Genomic DNA, 18,944 nt, shown 5'->3' on the forward strand with positions numbered 1-18,944 from the left:
ATATTCATCGGGCCTGAAATACTTGGTAGCATTAGCGCGCGGGACAAGCTGGAGAAGACGATATGGTGAACAATGGACTGGATTGTAACTACATACTTATCCTTCTGTCCGAAGCAGACTGATCAAATGGTAATGCAGTTATGGCAATGCTGTCATCGAATGTACGTATTCTTCGACGGAATGAAAGCTTCATAAAGCTCGCCTCTATTGTTGACCGTGATGTCTCCGGAAGGGTTAACAGCATTACCGTACTGTCGGAAACTGATACATGAACATAAAATACAGGAGTCGCCACTCGTTTTGTTGTCGAGGTCAAGGTGCGGAGCCGCTCGGTGAATCGTGGAGTTCTTGCGGGTTTCGGTGGCAACTCGGACATGATCGGGGAAGTGCTTTCCACTTGTTTGTAGAACGACCTTCAGCTTTGCTAATTGCTTTGAGCTCTTTCATCAAGTGTCATGTTCTGGAAAGGTCGGGCGACCCTGAGTAGAGGAGAACGAAGGTTGGCCGCATCTCCGCAAAGTTTGAGCAGTGCGAGCGGCGAGCGGCAACTAAGGAGATGCCGCTTCGGCGCAAAATCCGAAGAGCATGCGACATGCAACATCTTGCCGACAGGGAACAAACCGGGGACGCATTGCTTACAAGCTTACAGAGTCTTACCTAGCGGCTTCTTGCATATTGGTGTCAAGGGTAAGTAAGTAACGCGTATGATGATGCATTTCCTATGGAGATGCTTCGAAGGACAACCTCTTAAAAGTATGCGATGATTGGTCGCATGAGGCTGGAAATGTATCCCGTCACGGAAATAATGTTCCTTCATTTAGTACCAAAACGCGAGCAATGGAACAGCAGTAAAATAAATTCCTAAAGAAAGTTTGCTTAATCGATCATGCATCGGTGACCTGATCTCAGCGCGCACGATAATCGGCCCAGTCCTGGAGGAATGTAGGGCTAGGCAGGGCCTGCCGAAAGGCACTTACCTCATCACGACTGCACATGTCAACGTGGGTCTAGCGGCACCGGAAGTTCGGCGACGTCACCATGGTGTAGTTTTGAGCGTTGCGTTATCTCTTAATAAGTCGCCGCGTGCGCCGTCATAATTAATACATCAATTCAGATTCCATACGCGTACTCATCCAAGTTCTCCAACACTCCGTGTAGCCTGACGCAAAGCTCCCAATACCCGCTAACTTCACACGACCAACAACACACACTTATATTCCAAATCGGGAGCAGTTTTTATTCAAGACGAGATGAAGGTTCTTACCAAGGAAGAGGAGGCGGCGCATTACAAGTGAGTTTTGCACACGAATGGCGGCATTCGGACTTTATACTGACAACTACAAGTGCCACAGTTAAGGGCGGATCAATCGGTGGTCTCATCGGTACGGCGGTAGGCGCTGCAGGTGTCATGGCCGCGAGCAGAAGATACCACTCCTTCAGAGCGCTCACTGTCCCGTTCCGAGCTTTCTTGGTCGCCTCGACAGGAACATTCGTTGGTATGTCCTCACACGCCGCATTGTGAAACTAGAGCCCAGATGCTAACAATATTACCCCACAGCCGTCATCGCCGCCGACCGAGCCTCCGCAGCATACGATATCGAACACACCCCCGAGAAGAAGCGCCAAGTCGAGCGTGAAAAGGAGCGTGAAGCCCTTTATGAACAAAACAGAACCGCCTTTGAGCGCGCGAAAGACTGGGCAACCGAAAACCGATACCCCCTCCTCTTTGGTTTCTGGATCGCCTCCATGGCTGGTTCATGGCACATGGTCAACCGCAACCCATACCTGAGCGGATCGCAAAAGCTGGTACAGGCGCGTATGTACGCACAGGGTGGTACACTGGCGGCGCTACTAGGCAGCTTTGCGATTGAGGGTGCGGATGCGGCAAAGGGCAAGGGAAGGTGGGAGACGATCAAGGTTATCGACCCGAACGATCCTGAACATAAGCACGTTATCGAGAAGAAGATTCACCATGAGAGATACGCTGGTGAGGACCAGTGGAGAGGTATGTGCATAAGTATCAGCTTGTATATGTGGAACAGTGAGCTAACATAGCGATGCAGAAATGGTAGAGGCTGAGGAGCAACGCGAGAAGGAGCGCAAGGCCGCTGCTGCAGGCAAAGAGCACCAGGCCAAGCAGCATAAGCATGCTGCTGACAAGAAGGAGGAGAAGGCCGAGAAGGAGGAAGACCAGAAGAAGAACAACAAGGCTCAAGCATGAATTGATCTCGTGTCTTACACTACCTCACTACTAACTCGAATACCTCCATTCTTCCGATTAGCGCCCGATACGGCCTTTCCCTCTTCTTTTCAAGATCTCCATCATCATGCTTGGCGTTTGGATGAAAAATGATCTACGAACCTCTCCTTGTATCTATTACGTCTGTATCCCTAGGTTGTGTTCTGGCAGCTTGATTACAAAGCGGCGTCTGCGTTGTATGTAGATATGAGCGCACTTCAGCGCATCTATTGAAAAGAACTTTTTATGTCTTATCACTATATATGAGAGGTGTCAATCATGCTTGCGCCGTTTCTATTTGGGTTTTCGAGTGTTATCAAGTTCCTTTATGTCAGCCCTCCAACCCTGCACACAATCAATTCCACAGGGTCCATCATGACGTCTGCGTTCCTGGGTTGGTGCATCAAGCACGTCACATGCTTTCGCGACGAAGCTAGCAGGTGCATACATGTTGTAAGACTATCTGTTTTATGTAAAGAGCAACAGTTCCCTGACATTATACTATTGCTGGGACTGCAACTACTGCTTAATTTTCACCCTCACCCCCTGGTTAGAATCAAAGACTCGTCTCCTGCTACTTATACCTAAGATTGGCAGCTTCAACTGAACCAAACTCAACAGAGAAATGGGACAATCGGACGAGGTGCCACGAAGGCTGGAGTCGATATCGCAGACGCTCATACCCAGCACTAGTCTTGTTCATCCACCCAGGAACCCTCAAGATGCACAACTCACAGCGGCCATCGCAGACTTGCGTGTACATCCTACTATCGAGGCACTATTGCATATCTTGAATCACGACTTGCCATCTGCACACTTTCTAGTACGCCATATGCAGGCTCCACCTGCAGTGGAAGGAATGCTGTTACATGGTATCTTGCACCGCGCGGAAGGCGACTTCAACAATGCAAGGGCCTGGATAAGCGATGTGGCAGACGCATGCGAGGGTTATCAACCCAAGCACAAAGAAGACGGCCAGAAGTTGGATCCTGAAGTTGCGAAACAAGTTGGCAGCAATTGCGACATCTCTTCTTCGCTCATCAAATTCGTCTACGGCGATGAAGAGCCTCAGAGTTTGATCGACGCCGTTGAGGAGTTCCGTGGCAAGAAGAAAAGTGAGAGGACGGATGGAAAGGAGGACGTGGAGAAGAGGATAAGAGGCGAGGCGGAAAAGATGCTGGAGTGGTGCAAAAGTAAGTTTGGCGATGGGGTGTTCGATGATGCGACAAAGGCGTGGGTTAAGAATAGCGAGGAGATTAGCAAGATCAGTGGAGATATGGTTAGTGGTGGGAAAGGATATAGGAAATTTTGAGATGCCAGATGATGTTGGTAGTTTGGTAGTATGGTAGTATGGTAGTATGTATGGTGGGGGTTGTGTAAATTTCTCTCTTCTTGCTAGAGCTCTGCGTTGAGCAAATACGTCTAGATCGATCTATACGGCGATCTCCCAGTATTCGGTAGCTTTTCGGTGTCTATCTAAGGACACGTTTGTCTTCAAGAACCTCATGTCAAGCGACCCAGTGATGATACTGGCGAAATCAACGCCAAGACGTGCCGATTTGTTCCCGCCCTCGATGGCAAGGTGCATACCCACTACTGCGCACAACCATGGTTCTGATGGCTGTCCACGGGGCAACAACACGCGAGAGTTTAAGCAGGAATGTCTCAAAAGCCTGTATACAAACAGCGTGAATGATGCAGCAGACCGTCATCTGTACGCAGTAACCACCACCTGGGCTTAAGCGAGGATCTGGGCCAGGGTGCAGCGACGAATGGCGGCGAGGCGCTCTAGAAGCGGTCGGCCTGTGACATCAACGGCCAGCTTTCACCCCTAACAACGCCATATTCTTCCCGCACCACGTGCAGCTCTCGGCTGGACTGTACATCAAGCAATCATGGCCGACGAATCCCTCAAGGTCAACGGCCAGAGCCGTCCTAGCAACGTCAAACACCACACGTCGCCTTCTCTGATGATGAACGCCCACTTTGCCGGTGTGGGCGAGAATGCCGACAAAGGTGCCTACGAACATGGCATCCAGGTTATCGATGAGGACAAAATGTTCAAGTATGTCTGCTGAGTGTCTAGGCAATTGCGTAGAGGAGTAGGGGGCTAATAGGTTCCCGCCATGCAGCACAAACCTATCTACATATCTCGGCATTGAGAAAGTTATCCCCTCCGGCTTCAACTACCACCTCATATCCGTCTTTGGTTCGCAATCTACCGGAAAATCTACCCTCCTCAACTACCTTTTTGGCACCCAGTTCGGTGTCATGTCCGAGCAGGAGCGTCGTCAAACCACAAAGGGAATATGGATGAGCAAGAACAAGCGGGAGGAGGGTGGCTCAAACATGGCAGAGAACATCCTGGTTATGGATGTAGAGGGTACAGATGGCAGAGAGCGAGGAGAGGACCAGGACTTTGAGCGGAAGAGTGCCCTCTTTGCGCTTGCCACAAGCGAGGTCCTCATCGTCAACATCTGGGAACACCAAGTCGGATTATACCAGGGTGCCAATATGGGTCTGCTCAAGACGGTCTTTGAAGTGAATTTGCAGCTCTTTGTCAAGGACAGCAAGTAAGTTTGTCTACTACCCTGGGCTCATGTCATGCTGACAATCACGTAGGGCCACTCCTAGATCCCTCTTATTTTTCGTCATTCGCGATCACATCGGCACGACACCCCTCAAGAACCTACAAAACACATTAATACAAGACCTATCCAAGCTGTGGTCGACCATTTCAAAGCCCAACGGCCTGGAGAACTCGCGGATAGAAGACTACTTCGACTTCGCCTTCGTCGCTCTACCGCATAAGATCCTACAACCGGAGAAGTTCGAGGAGGCAGTCACGCAGCTTAGCACACGCTTCAAGGAGGGATACAATGACCCGAGGAAGAATGGTCTCATCGACGAGTCAACGGCGCCCATCTTCCTGCCACAATACCACCGACGGATCCCTGCAGACGGTTTCTCGGCATATGCGGAAGGCGTATGGGATCAGATTGTCAACAACAAGGATTTGGATTTGCCCACACAGCAAGAGCTGCTGGCTCAGTTCCGTTGTGACGAGATCTCGCGTGAGGTCCTGGTCGCTTTCGACGAGAAGATCACACCACTAGAGGACAAGCAAGCCGAAGATGCTCGGATAGGAAAGCTTTCGGTCATCGCCGACCTCGGCCCTGCCATGAGTGCTGCACGAACCAAGGTCTTCAAAGACTTCGATACGAATGCGAGCCGATATCACAAAGGCGTCTACAAGCGGAAGCAGGCAGAACTCGAAGGCAAGGTAGATTCACGGTTGAAGGCTCTGTTCCAGAAGCAACTTACAGCTGCTCATAAGTCCGGGGTGGAGTCCTTCAGCGAAGCCGTCAGCGCAGCGGTGAAGAGCGGTCAGAAGAAGGGCACGTATGACTTCGCACAGATTGTCGACTCGGAAAAGAAGCAGGCACTTGCCAAGTTTGAGGAGGATGCGAAGGCGATGGAGATCGAAGGTGCGGCCTGGAGCAGTTACGAGAACGAATTGAAGAACTACAAAAAGGAACTTGATGACGTGTCAGGCCGTCTGCGCAAGGAGGAGATGAGACGGCTGGCCACACGAATCGAGCGTTGGGTACGATCAAGGTTGGACGAGTCTGTCGGTCTCGAGTTCAACAAGCTCGGATCCGGTCGAGGAGGTTCTGGCGCGCCCGAGCATGGCGAGCGACCTCCAACAGAGAAGGATCTCTGGGACCGTGTCTGGACCATCTTCACCGATACTGTTTCGATGGCCGAAAAGCGATTCACCGACCGCGCATCAAGCTTTGATGCTAGCCCCGAAGAAGTTGAGGTCGGTCTGTGGAGGTTGCGTCGCAAGTCGTGGGCTGTCCTCCGCGCAAAGATTGACGAGGAGGTCATGGAGGGCAACATCCTACTAAAGCTAAGAGAGAACTTCGAAGACAAGTTCCGATATGATGAGCATGGCGTTCCACGGATATGGCGACCTACAGACGACATCGAGGGCATCTACACCAAAGCCCGAGAGTCGACCATTACCGTCATCCCACTTCTCGCTCGTTTCAAGCTGGCAAAAACATCAAGCCCTCCACCACTCGACTCCTGGATCGGCGAAGCACCCGCTTCGGCAACGGCCGCAGATGAGGATGACTTGACACCCATCGGTGGCCTAGACGATGAAGAGGGCAAGACCCTGGAAGAGGAGATGACGATCCTCTCCGACGCTAAGCAAGCCGATCTTCTCGTCCGCTTCAAAAAGACCGCAGATGGTGTCTACGTGGAAGCCAAGCGTAGCGCGATTGGCGGTATCACACAAGTTCCGTTATACTTTTACGGTCTACTCCTTGCGCTGGGTTGGAACGAGATAGTAGCTGGTGAGTCTCCCCCGTATCAATCATGCTGACCATGTATTAACACCTTGCAGTTCTTCGCAACCCAGTATACTTTATCTTCCTCATCCTCCTCGCCGTCGGCGCTTACGTAACCTACACCCTCAATCTATGGGGCCCCATGGCACGCATGGCCAACGCTGCATCGCAACAAGGTCTTGAAGTCGGTAAGGAGCGTCTTCGTACCTTCCTTGAGAGCTCGGATACTGGACGCCAGGCTATGGCTATGAGCGGCGGTATGAACGATACCAGAAGACAGGAGAATGTCAGGATGGACAGGCTGAACGGAGACGGAAAGAAGAGCAAGGCAGAGGAGGAGGATTTGGATGACATTTGAGCGGGTGCTTTGCACTTGAGTGGTCTTCTGGGTAGAAACTGGATAAGGTATGATATGGGAAAAGTATTGTATGCCATTGATGAAGTTGGGTTTGTGGATTATTGATAGATTTCTAGAGGCTCGGATGGCTTCCTCTGAACGGAAAGCTGAATACTTGAGCTTTGTCGTCTCATATCAGTGTGCGCAGATGGATATGTAAACGATGTGTTGATGACCATCATTATCAACAACGCAAATGCTTGATTAGCTCGATGTCCGTGCGCCTAGGAGTACACAAACCACTCTTCCACTCTTCCTCACCTCTCCTTGTATGTTCCAAATACTTGCATCTCTTGTTTCCAAAAACTCCTTCCACGGCGCCGTGTAGAGACGGAAACTATTCAAGCCTTGTTCCGAAACACTACTTGGCATCGCATGACGTTGAGACATGACCAGTACTTATATCGTCAATATACTAGACAATAACCAAGTAGCCATTCAATACACGATCAACCCATTGCGGGTACTTTTTCCGAGGATTCGAGTGCTTGCACGTATAAAGGCCTACCTTTCTCACCCTTATTCTTCCAACATTCTACTTCACATTCTCCTACTAGCAACATCCAAACTACAATGGTATCGTAGCATGGGTGCTTCTCCAGCTGTTCGCTCTCCAGAAGTTGGTTTCTTTTAATTATGGTCCGGTTCGAAGGAACATAGTGAGCAAATCAGAAAAACATATGAACAACTAGTCATGTTCGCCGCCGGGAGCGGCGCAGTTACGAAAGAGTTCCTGGAAGGTTTTGTTTCGGGGGTTAGTATCCGACATCGTAGTTCTCCAAACGGCCATGTGCAAGTTGGTTGCTGGAAACACGGATCCCAACCTACCATGCCGCTGCTATGCTTAGTGTCGAGCCTCGGCTATATAAATATTTGTCTTGCTCGGAGACCATTCTTCTTACTATCCACTTTGATGTGCGTCCTACTAAAAAGTATGAATGAAACTACATGTGACTTGTTTTGATGCACGATTTCGGAACATATCATGGACCATGTGTGGACGCTGGAAGATTCTAAGAGAACCTCACGAAGAGAACACATGTGTCGTGCAGAGAGTAACGAGATTGAGATAAATGCCAAGGCAGAAGCAAGGATAAATAGTGGAGAGATTGAAGTGTCGGTTGCATATCATATCGTGCGCGATATACATCATCTAGATCTATGGTAGTCCCGATTAAGCGAGGTCACCATCACTCTCCTGTACTCTTCTCATAGCTCAAGCAACCACTACTCCACTCTAAACACCAAACTTCCTGGGATCCAGACTTCCAATCTGTGCACTCTTCACATCGCCATCCCATACAAACTCACTTAGCAGTTTCCCTGTCGCAGGTCCGTTCTGAATACCCCAACATGTGTGCCCAGCACCCATCAACAGGCCTTTTACACTCGTCTTTCCGATAAGTGGTCCACTTCCTCTGCTGACATTCGGCAGATAGCACGCTTGCCTCGCGGTAACCTCTCCGTCTCTCAATTCTTCTGAGATGGCTGAGACCTGTTCGAAGATTTCTTGACATCGACTCTCATCGCATTGTACGAGATCGGTGGATGTAGGAAGTGGTACGAGATGGTCGCCCTCTCCGCAAGCATAAACTTCTTGGTTGGGGCGAGCGTAGATCTCGGGTGTTACAGTCTCGCCGCGTTTGCTGTTGCCGCGAGGCATGTCTATTGAGGTGAAGAGTGCGTAGGCTGAGACGGGTCGCGAAGGACGAATGGTGACACTGTGAGCACGGAGAGCCGAGATAGGCGAGGGCTTCCAGACTGTTTTTGTCCATGGGCCTGCTGTAAGGATAACGGTATCGGCATCAAGTCTTTGCTCTTCGCCTGAGTCCTTGCTCTTGTACGAAACCGATTTGACAGCGCCGTTCTCTTGATCGATGTTGGTAGCAGAACCATACACAATCTTGACACCCTTCTCTTCCGCAAGCTGTGCCATGCTCGTCGTGAAATAATAAGGGTGTACTTGTGCCGTTGTGAGTGGTGTACCCATTTCCTCATAAGCCTTCATACCATCTGCAGCCACCCAATCCAAATCTTTCGGCACACCAGCAGCGCGTAGTAAGCTGATTGCTTTCTGCGTCCGCTTTTCTAGACTAACTGAGTCCTCTTTACTCTTGCCGTTCGCACCGTCTTTAGTACCCTTGTTCTTGGCTAGCACACCGTACATGTCGACCTGACCACAGTGCACAGCTCTGTAACCCCAACGCTCAGCGCCACCATGTTTCTCAGCTAGCTCTTGATGTAGTTTGTAACTTAGCGGAACAATGCAGTTCGGATACGCCCATAGTGCTAGAAGACCACCGGCTTTTCCTGATGCGCCACCTGCGATCTTGGTGGCTTCCAAAAGTGTGATGCTATCTCTTTCTTTGTTGAAATTTGGGTGGTGCGAAAGAAAGTACGCTGTGGTTGAGCCAATGATGCCGCCACCTGAAGTCGTTAGTAAGAAAATCCTGAAGCTCAAATTTTTTTGACAAAAGGTTACCGATGATAACAATGTTCCGTTTCTGCTGTTCGGCTGCCATAATGTTTATCAAGCGCGAAGTTGCTTTTAGCATGAAGATGTTGATGTGTCGCAAGCGTGGCGTTGTTGGTGTTGGACTTTTCGGCGAGATTTAAACCGACCATTGAGATACGTCATAGTTCGCATGTTCGCGAAGGCTCGCAAACCCCCTTCTGGTTCTGTGCATAATAGATTGGGATGAAGACAGTATTAAGCTACAATAAATAGCATAGGAAGGGTGACCGGAGTATCTAAACAAGCAAGGGAAATCGTAGGAGTACTAAGACAGGACTGCGCCGCCTCAGAAGTCTCCGCCCATGTCACCCATGTCGTCGCCGCCCATATCTCCTCCACCCATATCGCCATCGTCACCATAGTTGTTCTCGACGTAGGTGTCACCACCATCTCCTGCCATCGCTGATCCAATGAGACCACCCGCCAGCAGACCTCCTCCAGCTCCGAGGGCCATGCCTCCCATGCCGCCTCCTCCTCCTGGACGCTTGCCACCGCCCATCATACCACCACCCATAGGCATACCGCCACCCATCGGTCGACCATAGCCTCCTCCGCCATAGTATCCCCCTCCACCCGCGTGGCCGTATGCTGGCTGTCCGTAGCCGTGCTGCTGTTGTGGGTACCCGTGCGATGACGATGAATGTGACGAGCCAGTAGCCTTTCCGAGGATCTTGCCCAGCAGACCTTTACCTTTACTGCCCTTGTCTTGTGTATTCGCATCGTGATGTTGCTCTTGCGGGTACGAGCTGGTGCTCTGCTGGCCATAACCACCGTATTGTGGTGGTTGCGACTGCCCAGGCTGGGTGTAGTAGTCGTTCGCATGTCCGCGCGTGTCACTCGAGTGTCCATTGGCGCGCGTTTGCTCTTCTTCTTGTAGCCTTCTTGCAAGCGCCTCATCCTCGCTCATGTTCGCATATGGGTTGTTGCTACCGAAGCCTCCCTTCTCGTTCGCGGCTGAAGAATATCCACCCACAGCTCCGCTTGCTTGAGGCGCATATCCTGGGGGAGCGCCAGCGGGCGGGGCTTCACCGGGAGGGTAGACAGGCTCGGTCGGCTTATCCCATTGCGACTGCTTTGTGTAGACGTTGACGTAGAACCACTCGTTGTATTGCGGGTTCCAGACGGCTTTCCAGCCTTCCGGTACCTTTGGTGGGGGAGGGCCCTGCATATCCTGTTAGCCATGATCATGCGACAGGATGGTTGCGATCGCGATGTACATACTGGTGGTGGTGCGAAGTCTGCCATTCTGTATGATTGATAGGGGAGAGTTATGTATCAACTTTTAGGAGGAAGGTGGAGATGTGAGAAAGGGGACTGATGTAGAATTACGTATAATCAAGTAATGTCGCGATGTAAGCTGGATGGCGGGGTGATGGGCTAATAACCCAGGGCATTACGCGCGAACGGGAGCTTCAATTGAGTGCGCGTCATCGTGGCGAACGACCAAAGCGCCACGTGCCTGCTGAGCCACATTGCGCTATGCTATTACTAGACATCCTAGAAGATATGCCGTGATTCCGTGGGATGTGCACAATGGTTTGGACAAGAATGGTGGATACGAGACTGTATTCTGTGAGAGTGATGTCATTGAGTGTATGATGTGTGAACCGGAGACTAGTCCCGCACTGGTATAGTAATGATGCCTGTCAATACACCCATTAATAAATCCTTACCAAATTTTCAATCTCCAATCGTCAAATACATGAGACCTTGAAGTATTGGAGATTACCCTTTCACTATTTCTTACTCTCTTAGCAATCTCTTGGATGCCTCTTTGCTCACGCAGCTTCCTGATAGTGGGTTTGTTCTACGAACAGACGAATGCCTGCCTCCTTGGACAACTTGCTGAGATCTCCCTGGACTTTTGAATCTACTTTCGGTATGGGATCCCATATGGTACTGGCAGCTAGTGCTCCTGTAGGACCACCAACATTGAGCGTCCCCGTGACATAAGGTGATATTATAGCGCTGTAAAAGTTGGAAGTTACAACGTCCAGGCTTAGCAATCTGTTTTGCATCTTCAATAAAGGCAGCTGTTCCATGATGATCTTGGTTTGGGTATTGTAGGCTAGATAGCGGACAGTGATGTGGGTTAAGGTGATTGGAAGCCGATCTACCAGGGAAGCATATATGGTTTCAAGGTCGATATCATCTCCGGGAATGTCTAAAATACCTTAATGAGGGATCTCCAAAGTTTCCAGGGTCTTGAACATCTTAAGAAAGCTGTATTCAGATCGTATTCTAATAGGAGAGAGCATCAGCGTTTTCAGCGAAAGCTTAGAGTCCATAAGTGAAGCCACTAAGTCTGGGAGAGAGACATCCGATCCGGTGGTTTCCGCAACCTGGGCCGGACCAGGTCGATATGCTAAGCCACTCAGCTTCTGACTGAACAGAATCTTACGCCAGAGTCGAATGTTGATTCCGCAGCCAAGAAAATGAGGTGTCCAAGTTTGCTCGAAGGGAAGCGTCTGACTGTGAATCGATGACCTTCAGCGGCCATTGCAATAAGGCCAAGGTTCAGAAGACTGGGCATGATGTGTAGAAGCTGTAGGCTGTTCTTAAAAACAGGCTCTGTCGCCAGCGTATTCGATCATCGATCTAGAGTCTCGAGAGCTTATGAAAAGCTGCGCCGGAACGAGAGAGAAACTGATGCCAATTGAGAAGCGGGAAGGGACTGGGTCCGTCGATATAGAGGGATTCCATATTAGGCAGCAGAACCAACATCAGCACGACCTGCGCGTCTTCCACACCACGCTCCAGAAGTCGCAAGAAGTCGCCATCTTCCTCCAGTGTTGTGTACCACACGATGCTCGATTTTAGCGTAGGCACGGAGGGTGACGCAGGCCTCGCGATCAGTCTGGCTTTGACTGCAACTTCGACGAACAGCTTGAAATTTCCAGTATCGACCCGCGTATAACTTTCTCCGTGCTTGTGAAGGATGGGCCGTTCTTCTTGACTTGGTCGACGTCGCTAATCTGCGTCACACCCCTCCACATGGCTCTTGTCGCCACCTTATACTCCGAGCGCCATTCACGGATGTCCACGCGCTTCATTTTCGCCGCAAGGTCGGGTCGTTCGCATATCGTGGGGAGAAAGAGATAGAAGGGCGCTTTCGCTGGTGCAGTACGGTTCAGGTAGGACTTGTAGAGGGAATTGATCGCAGAGACGCTCGCCTTCTTTAACGTCAGGGCAAGTGCGCAAAGTGCTGATCGAGGAGCGACACTCGCAATCTGGTCGAGCAGCTCCGTTGGTATGTCCGCGAGGATGACGCCGCCAGAAGGCAGCACGTTCGCCATTTGAAGAGTAGATGATAGAAATGAACAGTTGAATGGCACAACGCAGCAACGGTACTAGAGCAGATAAGATGTATGAACACCATGCAACAACGTAACAATGATAGCCTTTTTTAAGATGCTAGTTGAGACGAGAATGAGCTGAAGTTGATAGACATATTCTCCTGATAAAGTAGTAGACCGCGATGAATCATGCGACAATCGTTAGAGGAATTCATTAACACGAAAAGAACACTAATGACTCCGAGCAGCGGAGGAGAGTAAGAAACATTATCACGAAATGGGCCTGGGAATATTGCAGTTGTTGGGCGAAGCTACCTGTCAAAGCATATCGCGCCCACTGCTCCAGCATACTCGCACCGATCGTTCACCGCAAATGCTTCTATGAGCGGAGAAGTGAAGGTTGATGCGAGTCCACGAGCCTCCAGTAAGGATCGTGAGCGAGCTAGGCCACAAGCCGGATTCACGAAGAGAAATCAACCCTTGATGTTCCATTGCAGCGTAGCCACGCATCCGCAATTCCGGCGTAGTCTTACTCATTTAGAAGTTAATACGGCGAAGCTTCCTCCAAAGATCCACTATGTCGTATATCCAAGAACGATATACCGGTGTAAGACCCCGCTACTTCATCGTGGGCAAGCGGAAGATGGCGGCATCCGAAAGCTGTCTTGCATTGAATGCTTTTGTTGTGGCGCATGTACCGCGATCGGAGCCTGTCCGGCGGCCACTGTTGCATTCCATATATGGCTTTGAGAACAATGTACCGGTATGGCGAGTGCCGCGCTAAAGAATGTATTGCGGAGTCCCACGAGACCGTCTCACGCATGTTGCATTCGAACGGAGTCCCAATATCTTGTTATGGAGTCTGATCCACACTTGCGTTGCTGACCCGAGCTTTAATCTGCCCGCACCAAGCATTGGAAACCTGTCACAAGCTCGACGATCTCCAGAGTATTCATGTGTGATAAGTGGCTATCAATTTAAGCATGAATACGTGCTTCGAATAACAGTAGTCCAGCAAAATGGTATACTTGTCAGCCTCAACTAATTGTTGGGACGCACCCTACCGTGCCGTCCGGAGGTCAATAGTACCAGTTAACGGTGGAAATGGCGCCCGAGTTGTTCCGGTGGCAGGCTCGCTTGTATGCATCTTAGCCATACGCCTCGGTAATAGCAACTTGAGACGGGATGTCGACATCAATGTGGCATAGCGTTCAGGTGGTAAACAACGCATCTCGGTGAGTGTGGAGATGCTTGGCAGGGCTTCGGTATCTAGACTCAGCGGTTCGACAGGATTCCGTGTCGTCGATGATTTGCCAGGGCTGGATATCGGCTCCATGTGTGGCCCTCAGAGCTGCGTACCACTGCGTACTGTTAGCTTCGAAGCGCGATTTTTGGAGTCTCTGTCCGTGCGGGAGTCTATGCAAGACGCGTCCCAAGCATACGCTTGATGTAATCACCAGCCTAACGCGTTGCTTATTGTCTTGATATCCGGATTACGCAGAGTGTGGAGCTGGGCGTCGGCCGGGAAACTCATAAATAGGAACGAGGAGTAAGCTGCGGGATATTCGGCGGGCGCGAGGCATTTTGGCAATATTGGGAAAGTCGAGATAGAAGAGTGGAGTAACCGTCCCAACTGGGTGGAGATGGAAGGTGGCTGAGTCGAGATTGCCAGGCGACTAATGTGGTGTCGCGTGACGGCAAGTCGGGAACCTGCTTGGCGCTGGACACCACCAAGGGCGTTATCAGCCGGCCAATCCCCATGTCTCGGTGCCATCCACGGCCTTCGATTCCAATGCAGGGCAAACCTTCTCCAAGATGATGATCCAGGACGAAGACTACTTTATCCCGCCCAAGAGTGGCCGGTACCGCTGGTACAATGAACCCCGCCAAACCTCCATCAGGTCGATAAGGATGACGGACGATAACACTGCTTTGAATGATTCGAGCCCCTTGCTGCAATTACCTCGAGAACTACGCGACGAGATATGGGAGCTGGCTTTCAACTCGACGAGGCTGACATTCGGATTGCGATATACACCCCGCTATGGCGAGCGGTATCTCAAGCCTGCCCCACATTCCCTGGCGCTATTGCGCGTATGCCGCCAGATTCACATCGAAACACGCGACATATGGCTTCAGCGTGTTACTTTCAACTTTGAAGACCCTCAGACTATGCTAAACAGACTGTCTGAGTTACCGGAATCTACTGTGTCTAAGATCCGCCACCTTCGGCTGATCGGCTCCCCAATGATGCGTTATCTCAAAGGCTTTGACGACCTCATGTACCGTCACGAATCCATCTTTCAGTTACTTCCTGCGCTCCGACTGGACTGCTTGACTGTCTTTGCGGTCGCTGCTGCTGCACCGGAGTATGATGCTATCACGAATCTGATTAACCGCGGCAACGGATGGAAAGAGCTTCGCTATGTCACTCGGACTTCACGCATGCTCGGCTTCAGCCCCTCTAGAAGTCACGGATCTCGTGAGACAGGGGACATTTGCCGTCAGCCCCAGCCCAGATTTTGGAACAAGAGGCTGTTGAACAGGGATGGAGAAGGCTCCGGATCGATTGTCCAAGTCTTCAGATCGACTGAGGAAAATGACTGCACGTCTGTTCTTGACCCGAACAGACGGGAGTCATTCGAGCAGAATCCAGAGGAGCATCAACTTGAAGGATTCGGCCGGGTTGACGACGAGGAGCTAACTAGGGGTGCTGGCGCCCAAAAAGCTCTACTCGTCTTAGTGAAGCGCGGCGACAATGTAGACGTCACCCAGAAGTCTCCTGGGTACGGAAAGGAGCGGGACATGAAAGCGAGGTTTAACAAGCGAAGTTGGAGAGTGCGCAAGAAAGTCATCGTTTGGACACCATTAGACGCAGAGAAAGACGACGATGATGTTGGCAACGGTTGGGCGAGACCTCAGATCCGACGTCCGCCGTACGGTTTCGACGATTACTACGACATTGATGATATATGAAATGAAGCGGGCGACCTGAAGTTGTAATTTGTTGGGGTTTGCGGGATGGCTGGTTCACCCCGCATCGTTCCATTCTACTTGCAACATTCAACATGATGCCTTTTCGACATTCATAACTACCAAGAATCACCAACTGCGGCTGGCACTGTACGGTATATTCTGACACGGTTTCAGAGACTGTATGGCCATCAATTTGCACCTTTTCGGTTCTCCTCTCCCAGCTGAACGCTATCGAAAGCAGCGTCACAAACCACATTATGCATAAATAGGACTAGCAACCTTGCATGGCTTGCAAGACGATTTCCGTGTGTTGCCGGCAGTTTGAGAGAAGCCTGGATGTTCCCAACCTCCTATTTAGAGTTTGGAAGCTCGACACCTTCACCGCCAAGAGGTGTAATGGCGGTGGTTATTGTGCACGCAGTGGGGTTTTGCAGGGTATGCTGCCTTTCTTCCTTTTTTTCGAATGGATTTCGGCGTATTGGTCGGTCGGATAGGCTTATGGTAAAGGCGGTGATGGTGCAGTGTGCTAGTGCAATGTTGAGATGTCTCTGAGCAGGCTCAAGCAGACAAATAGCAGAACGAATACTATTCTCATAAAAATCTCTACATCCCACCATTACTCTTGGACTTGTGTATCCCTAGCCAACAAGCGTCACAATCGTTCATGTCAGTTTATGTTGTAGGACGAATCTAATATGTAGCCTAGGGTCCGGCAGTTGTCGTGTTGCCTACACTCACCAAGAACCGAGTTGACACTCACATTAAAACAAAACCATATAATCGTGACAATAGATGAAGTGATGTTCAAGATCACGTTACCACAACTCTTCGCGAGTACCGTGATACGCAACCCCCAACAGGGTGTCCAACAAGGTACTACCACACACAATCATGCACCTCTGCCGCCACACAAACGAAATTCCCTTTGCAAAACTCTGTCTAGACTCCTTTCGCGCCTCCAAACAACTTGACAACTTCGAAACAACCAGCGACTGCCCGAATCGCATCGAACGAACCCGCCAAGATGTCGCACGAATCTGTCTGGTACTCGCGCCCACGAACTTACGGCAAGGCCTCAATTGGCTGGTACGTTGGAATGGGTCATGTTTGAAATACGAGTTGCTGCTGATTTTAGGGGCAGTGTTGTCACTGGTGACAAGAAGAAGTCTGGGATCATTCGCAAGTATGGAATCAACATGAGTCGCCAGGCTTTCCGTGAGAAGGCGCAGGATATTGGGTTTGTCAAGGTATGTCGAAATGCGCAGAAGGACGGTTCCTTTTGAACGGAGAGGAGAGCAAGAGCCTTTCAGGAAGAATTTGGCAACTGACTGGGAGACAGTACCGCTGAACTCACCCGCAATTGGAGAAAGCCATGACGGGGGTGTTTTGAGGATGAGAAACGGGAGTCTAACACCAAAATTCTGATCATAGAGAATGAGATGGATTCATAGAGGAAGAGGCCATTAATCGGATTTCGGTTGTGTAGCTGCAATGCTGCTATACTATCCATATCTTCAAAACTAGAACAGAGTAGAGCTTCCGTTTTGCTCAGCTTTATATTCAATCAATAAAGAACTTAACACCCTAAAATGTTCCGTCCAGATCCAAACGTGCTTCCTTGGAACCTTGGACAGCCCGCTCCAACGCCTAATCCATCGTGCGTTAGCCTAAAAGCTCGCAATATGGTAACCTTCCAGTGCAGCCTCAAGCTCGGACACCGAGCGTAATATCTGGAGTGGACCTCGTGGATTCACAATTTTGTGACCTTCTCCAATGTTGACTACTCGAGGGGTCTTGGCCGTAGCTTGCTTCCAGATTTACCCGTGATCTGATCTACAGACTTGATCAACCCGAAGTTACCGTGAATGCCGCTTGGCTCCTCGTTCATCTTGTAGTATGGAAACCCGTGGGCTGTGTACACCTCGTGGCGTATGGGCATAGTAAGAGATTTAACACCTGTGACAGCCTGGTATAGAGCAGAGTTGAGGATCTGAGCGTTGAAGACGATGGTCTTACTGGTATCCCAGTTCGGTCAGTGGGTATCGCGATGAATGACTTGCTTGATGAGACCGCCAGCTGCGATGTTCATCTCGGGCGTGGGTATGGGGGAAGAACCGGCGCCTCGGAGGCGAAGGACCATATGAATAGTGGCTTCCTTGGAGATGCGGTAGTCTTCAAAGTCACGCCCATCTATTGTTAGGTCAGCATAATAGTATCGCTTATATCGACCGAGGCAACGTACCTTCGAGTTGCTTGCCCGCATAGATCAAGCGGATGACGCTGGTGGGAATACCTGTTGCCTTGCGAATGCGGAGCTTGAAGTTCTCGATAGGCTCCAACTGTGTGACGTTGAAGGTCTTGGTTGTACCGTTGAGCTGCTTCAGGAAGATTTGCATGGGCCTTCCCGAAAACTCACGCGGTCCAGCGACCTTGTAAGGAGTGATTTCGATTTGTATCCCAGCTACTGCGTCCTGTCCGGTTATTTGCGTCTCAACCGAGAGCCCGCTTTGTAGAGGCGCAGCGACAAATTGGTGAACTGTACCGTCGCCGTTAGCTATCCCATCGATCCATTTCTGTTCCAGAACAACAACGTAGTCTTGGAGAGATGCGACCTTAGGGTCCGATGAAGTCAGCTGCAGTCGTACTTGGCGACGAAACCGGCTGACCATGGACTCCATAGCGGGTTCGGCAGAGATTACATTCACGCCACCGACATAAATCTTGATCATGTATGGCAGCACATCTTCGTGAACAGTACTGAACTTGATCCACATAGCCTCGGATTCTGTAGCATATCCATCAGCCCGACACTAAATGTCGTAAGCAGCCATTCGCTAGACTTACGGTACATGGGAAAAAACACATCCCCCTTGGCGACCATGCTTGGAGACAGGGTTTTGCTGTGTTGCGACACAGGCTTGAGAGGAAAGGCGCCAAGGTTGGGAGGAAGGCAGTTCGATACTTGAGTATCAGGTACGCGGACTGTGCGCCAGAAAGAGATATTGAGGTCGCCGTTCACGACAATCGTGTCGTCCTTAAGTTCGCATGTCATACTGATTGCGGACATGGCTGTGATTATTTAACCAAGTAGATTAGCTGCGCGAACTGGCTAGATTTGTCCGAGAAAGTCAAAATCTGAGTCGAGGGCAAGAGCAAGGAGGGC

At 50.5% G+C, this 18,944-nt stretch overlaps 9 protein-coding genes across 9 annotated transcripts; 5 read left to right on the top strand and 4 right to left on the bottom strand.

Annotated features, from left to right (window-relative positions):
• Window positions 1–1,250: 1,250 nt before the first annotated feature.
• On the top strand, window positions 1,251–2,221 carry ALTATR162_LOCUS3209 (uncharacterized protein; the record flags this gene model as incomplete). The annotated part of the gene is made up of 4 exons (XM_043310815.1): window positions 1,251–1,291; window positions 1,345–1,496; window positions 1,559–2,005; window positions 2,064–2,221. 4 exons carry the CDS (start codon window positions 1,251–1,253, stop codon window positions 2,219–2,221), a joined length of 798 nt encoding a protein of 265 aa, XP_043166750.1.
• Window positions 2,222–2,864: 643 nt separating this feature from the next.
• Window positions 2,865–3,551, top strand: ALTATR162_LOCUS3210 (uncharacterized protein; the record flags this gene model as incomplete). Its single annotated transcript, XM_043310816.1, has 1 exon — window positions 2,865–3,551. The coding sequence occupies one exon, from the start codon at window positions 2,865–2,867 to the stop codon at window positions 3,549–3,551; it is 687 nt and encodes a 228-aa protein (XP_043166751.1).
• A 583-nt stretch (window positions 3,552–4,134) lies between these two features.
• Window positions 4,135–6,955, top strand: ALTATR162_LOCUS3211 (uncharacterized protein; the record flags this gene model as incomplete). Its single annotated transcript, XM_043310817.1, has 4 exons — window positions 4,135–4,304; window positions 4,372–4,812; window positions 4,862–6,603; window positions 6,654–6,955. 4 exons carry the CDS (start codon window positions 4,135–4,137, stop codon window positions 6,953–6,955), a joined length of 2,655 nt encoding a protein of 884 aa, XP_043166752.1.
• A 1,276-nt stretch (window positions 6,956–8,231) lies between these two features.
• Window positions 8,232–9,516, bottom strand: ALTATR162_LOCUS3212 (uncharacterized protein; the record flags this gene model as incomplete). The annotated part of the gene is made up of 2 exons (XM_043310818.1): window positions 8,232–9,421; window positions 9,477–9,516. 2 exons carry the CDS (start codon window positions 9,514–9,516, stop codon window positions 8,232–8,234), a joined length of 1,230 nt encoding a protein of 409 aa, XP_043166753.1.
• Window positions 9,517–9,795: 279 nt separating this feature from the next.
• On the bottom strand, window positions 9,796–10,754 carry ALTATR162_LOCUS3213 (uncharacterized protein; the record flags this gene model as incomplete). Its single annotated transcript, XM_043310819.1, has 2 exons — window positions 9,796–10,671; window positions 10,731–10,754. The coding sequence occupies 2 exons, from the start codon at window positions 10,752–10,754 to the stop codon at window positions 9,796–9,798; spliced, it is 900 nt and encodes a 299-aa protein (XP_043166754.1).
• A 1,607-nt stretch (window positions 10,755–12,361) lies between these two features.
• Window positions 12,362–12,805, bottom strand: ALTATR162_LOCUS3214 (uncharacterized protein; the record flags this gene model as incomplete). Its single annotated transcript, XM_043310820.1, has 1 exon — window positions 12,362–12,805. The coding sequence occupies one exon, from the start codon at window positions 12,803–12,805 to the stop codon at window positions 12,362–12,364; it is 444 nt and encodes a 147-aa protein (XP_043166755.1).
• A 1,815-nt stretch (window positions 12,806–14,620) lies between these two features.
• On the top strand, window positions 14,621–15,781 carry ALTATR162_LOCUS3215 (uncharacterized protein; the record flags this gene model as incomplete). Its single annotated transcript, XM_043310821.1, has 1 exon — window positions 14,621–15,781. One exon carries the CDS (start codon window positions 14,621–14,623, stop codon window positions 15,779–15,781), a length of 1,161 nt encoding a protein of 386 aa, XP_043166756.1.
• A 1,024-nt stretch (window positions 15,782–16,805) lies between these two features.
• Window positions 16,806–17,064, top strand: ALTATR162_LOCUS3216 (uncharacterized protein; the record flags this gene model as incomplete). The annotated part of the gene is made up of 2 exons (XM_043310822.1): window positions 16,806–16,867; window positions 16,917–17,064. The coding sequence occupies 2 exons, from the start codon at window positions 16,806–16,808 to the stop codon at window positions 17,062–17,064; spliced, it is 210 nt and encodes a 69-aa protein (XP_043166757.1).
• Window positions 17,065–17,561: 497 nt separating this feature from the next.
• Window positions 17,562–18,848, bottom strand: ALTATR162_LOCUS3217 (uncharacterized protein; the record flags this gene model as incomplete). Its single annotated transcript, XM_043310823.1, has 4 exons — window positions 17,562–17,792; window positions 17,838–17,971; window positions 18,024–18,566; window positions 18,626–18,848. The coding sequence occupies 4 exons, from the start codon at window positions 18,846–18,848 to the stop codon at window positions 17,562–17,564; spliced, it is 1,131 nt and encodes a 376-aa protein (XP_043166758.1).
• Window positions 18,849–18,944: the final 96 nt, after the last annotated feature.

The sequence above is a fragment of the Alternaria atra genome, assembly GCF_907166805.1.
Source record: "Alternaria atra isolate CS162 genome assembly, contig: 22, whole genome shotgun sequence".
Lineage (NCBI taxonomy): Eukaryota > Fungi > Ascomycota > Dothideomycetes > Pleosporales > Pleosporaceae > Alternaria > Alternaria atra.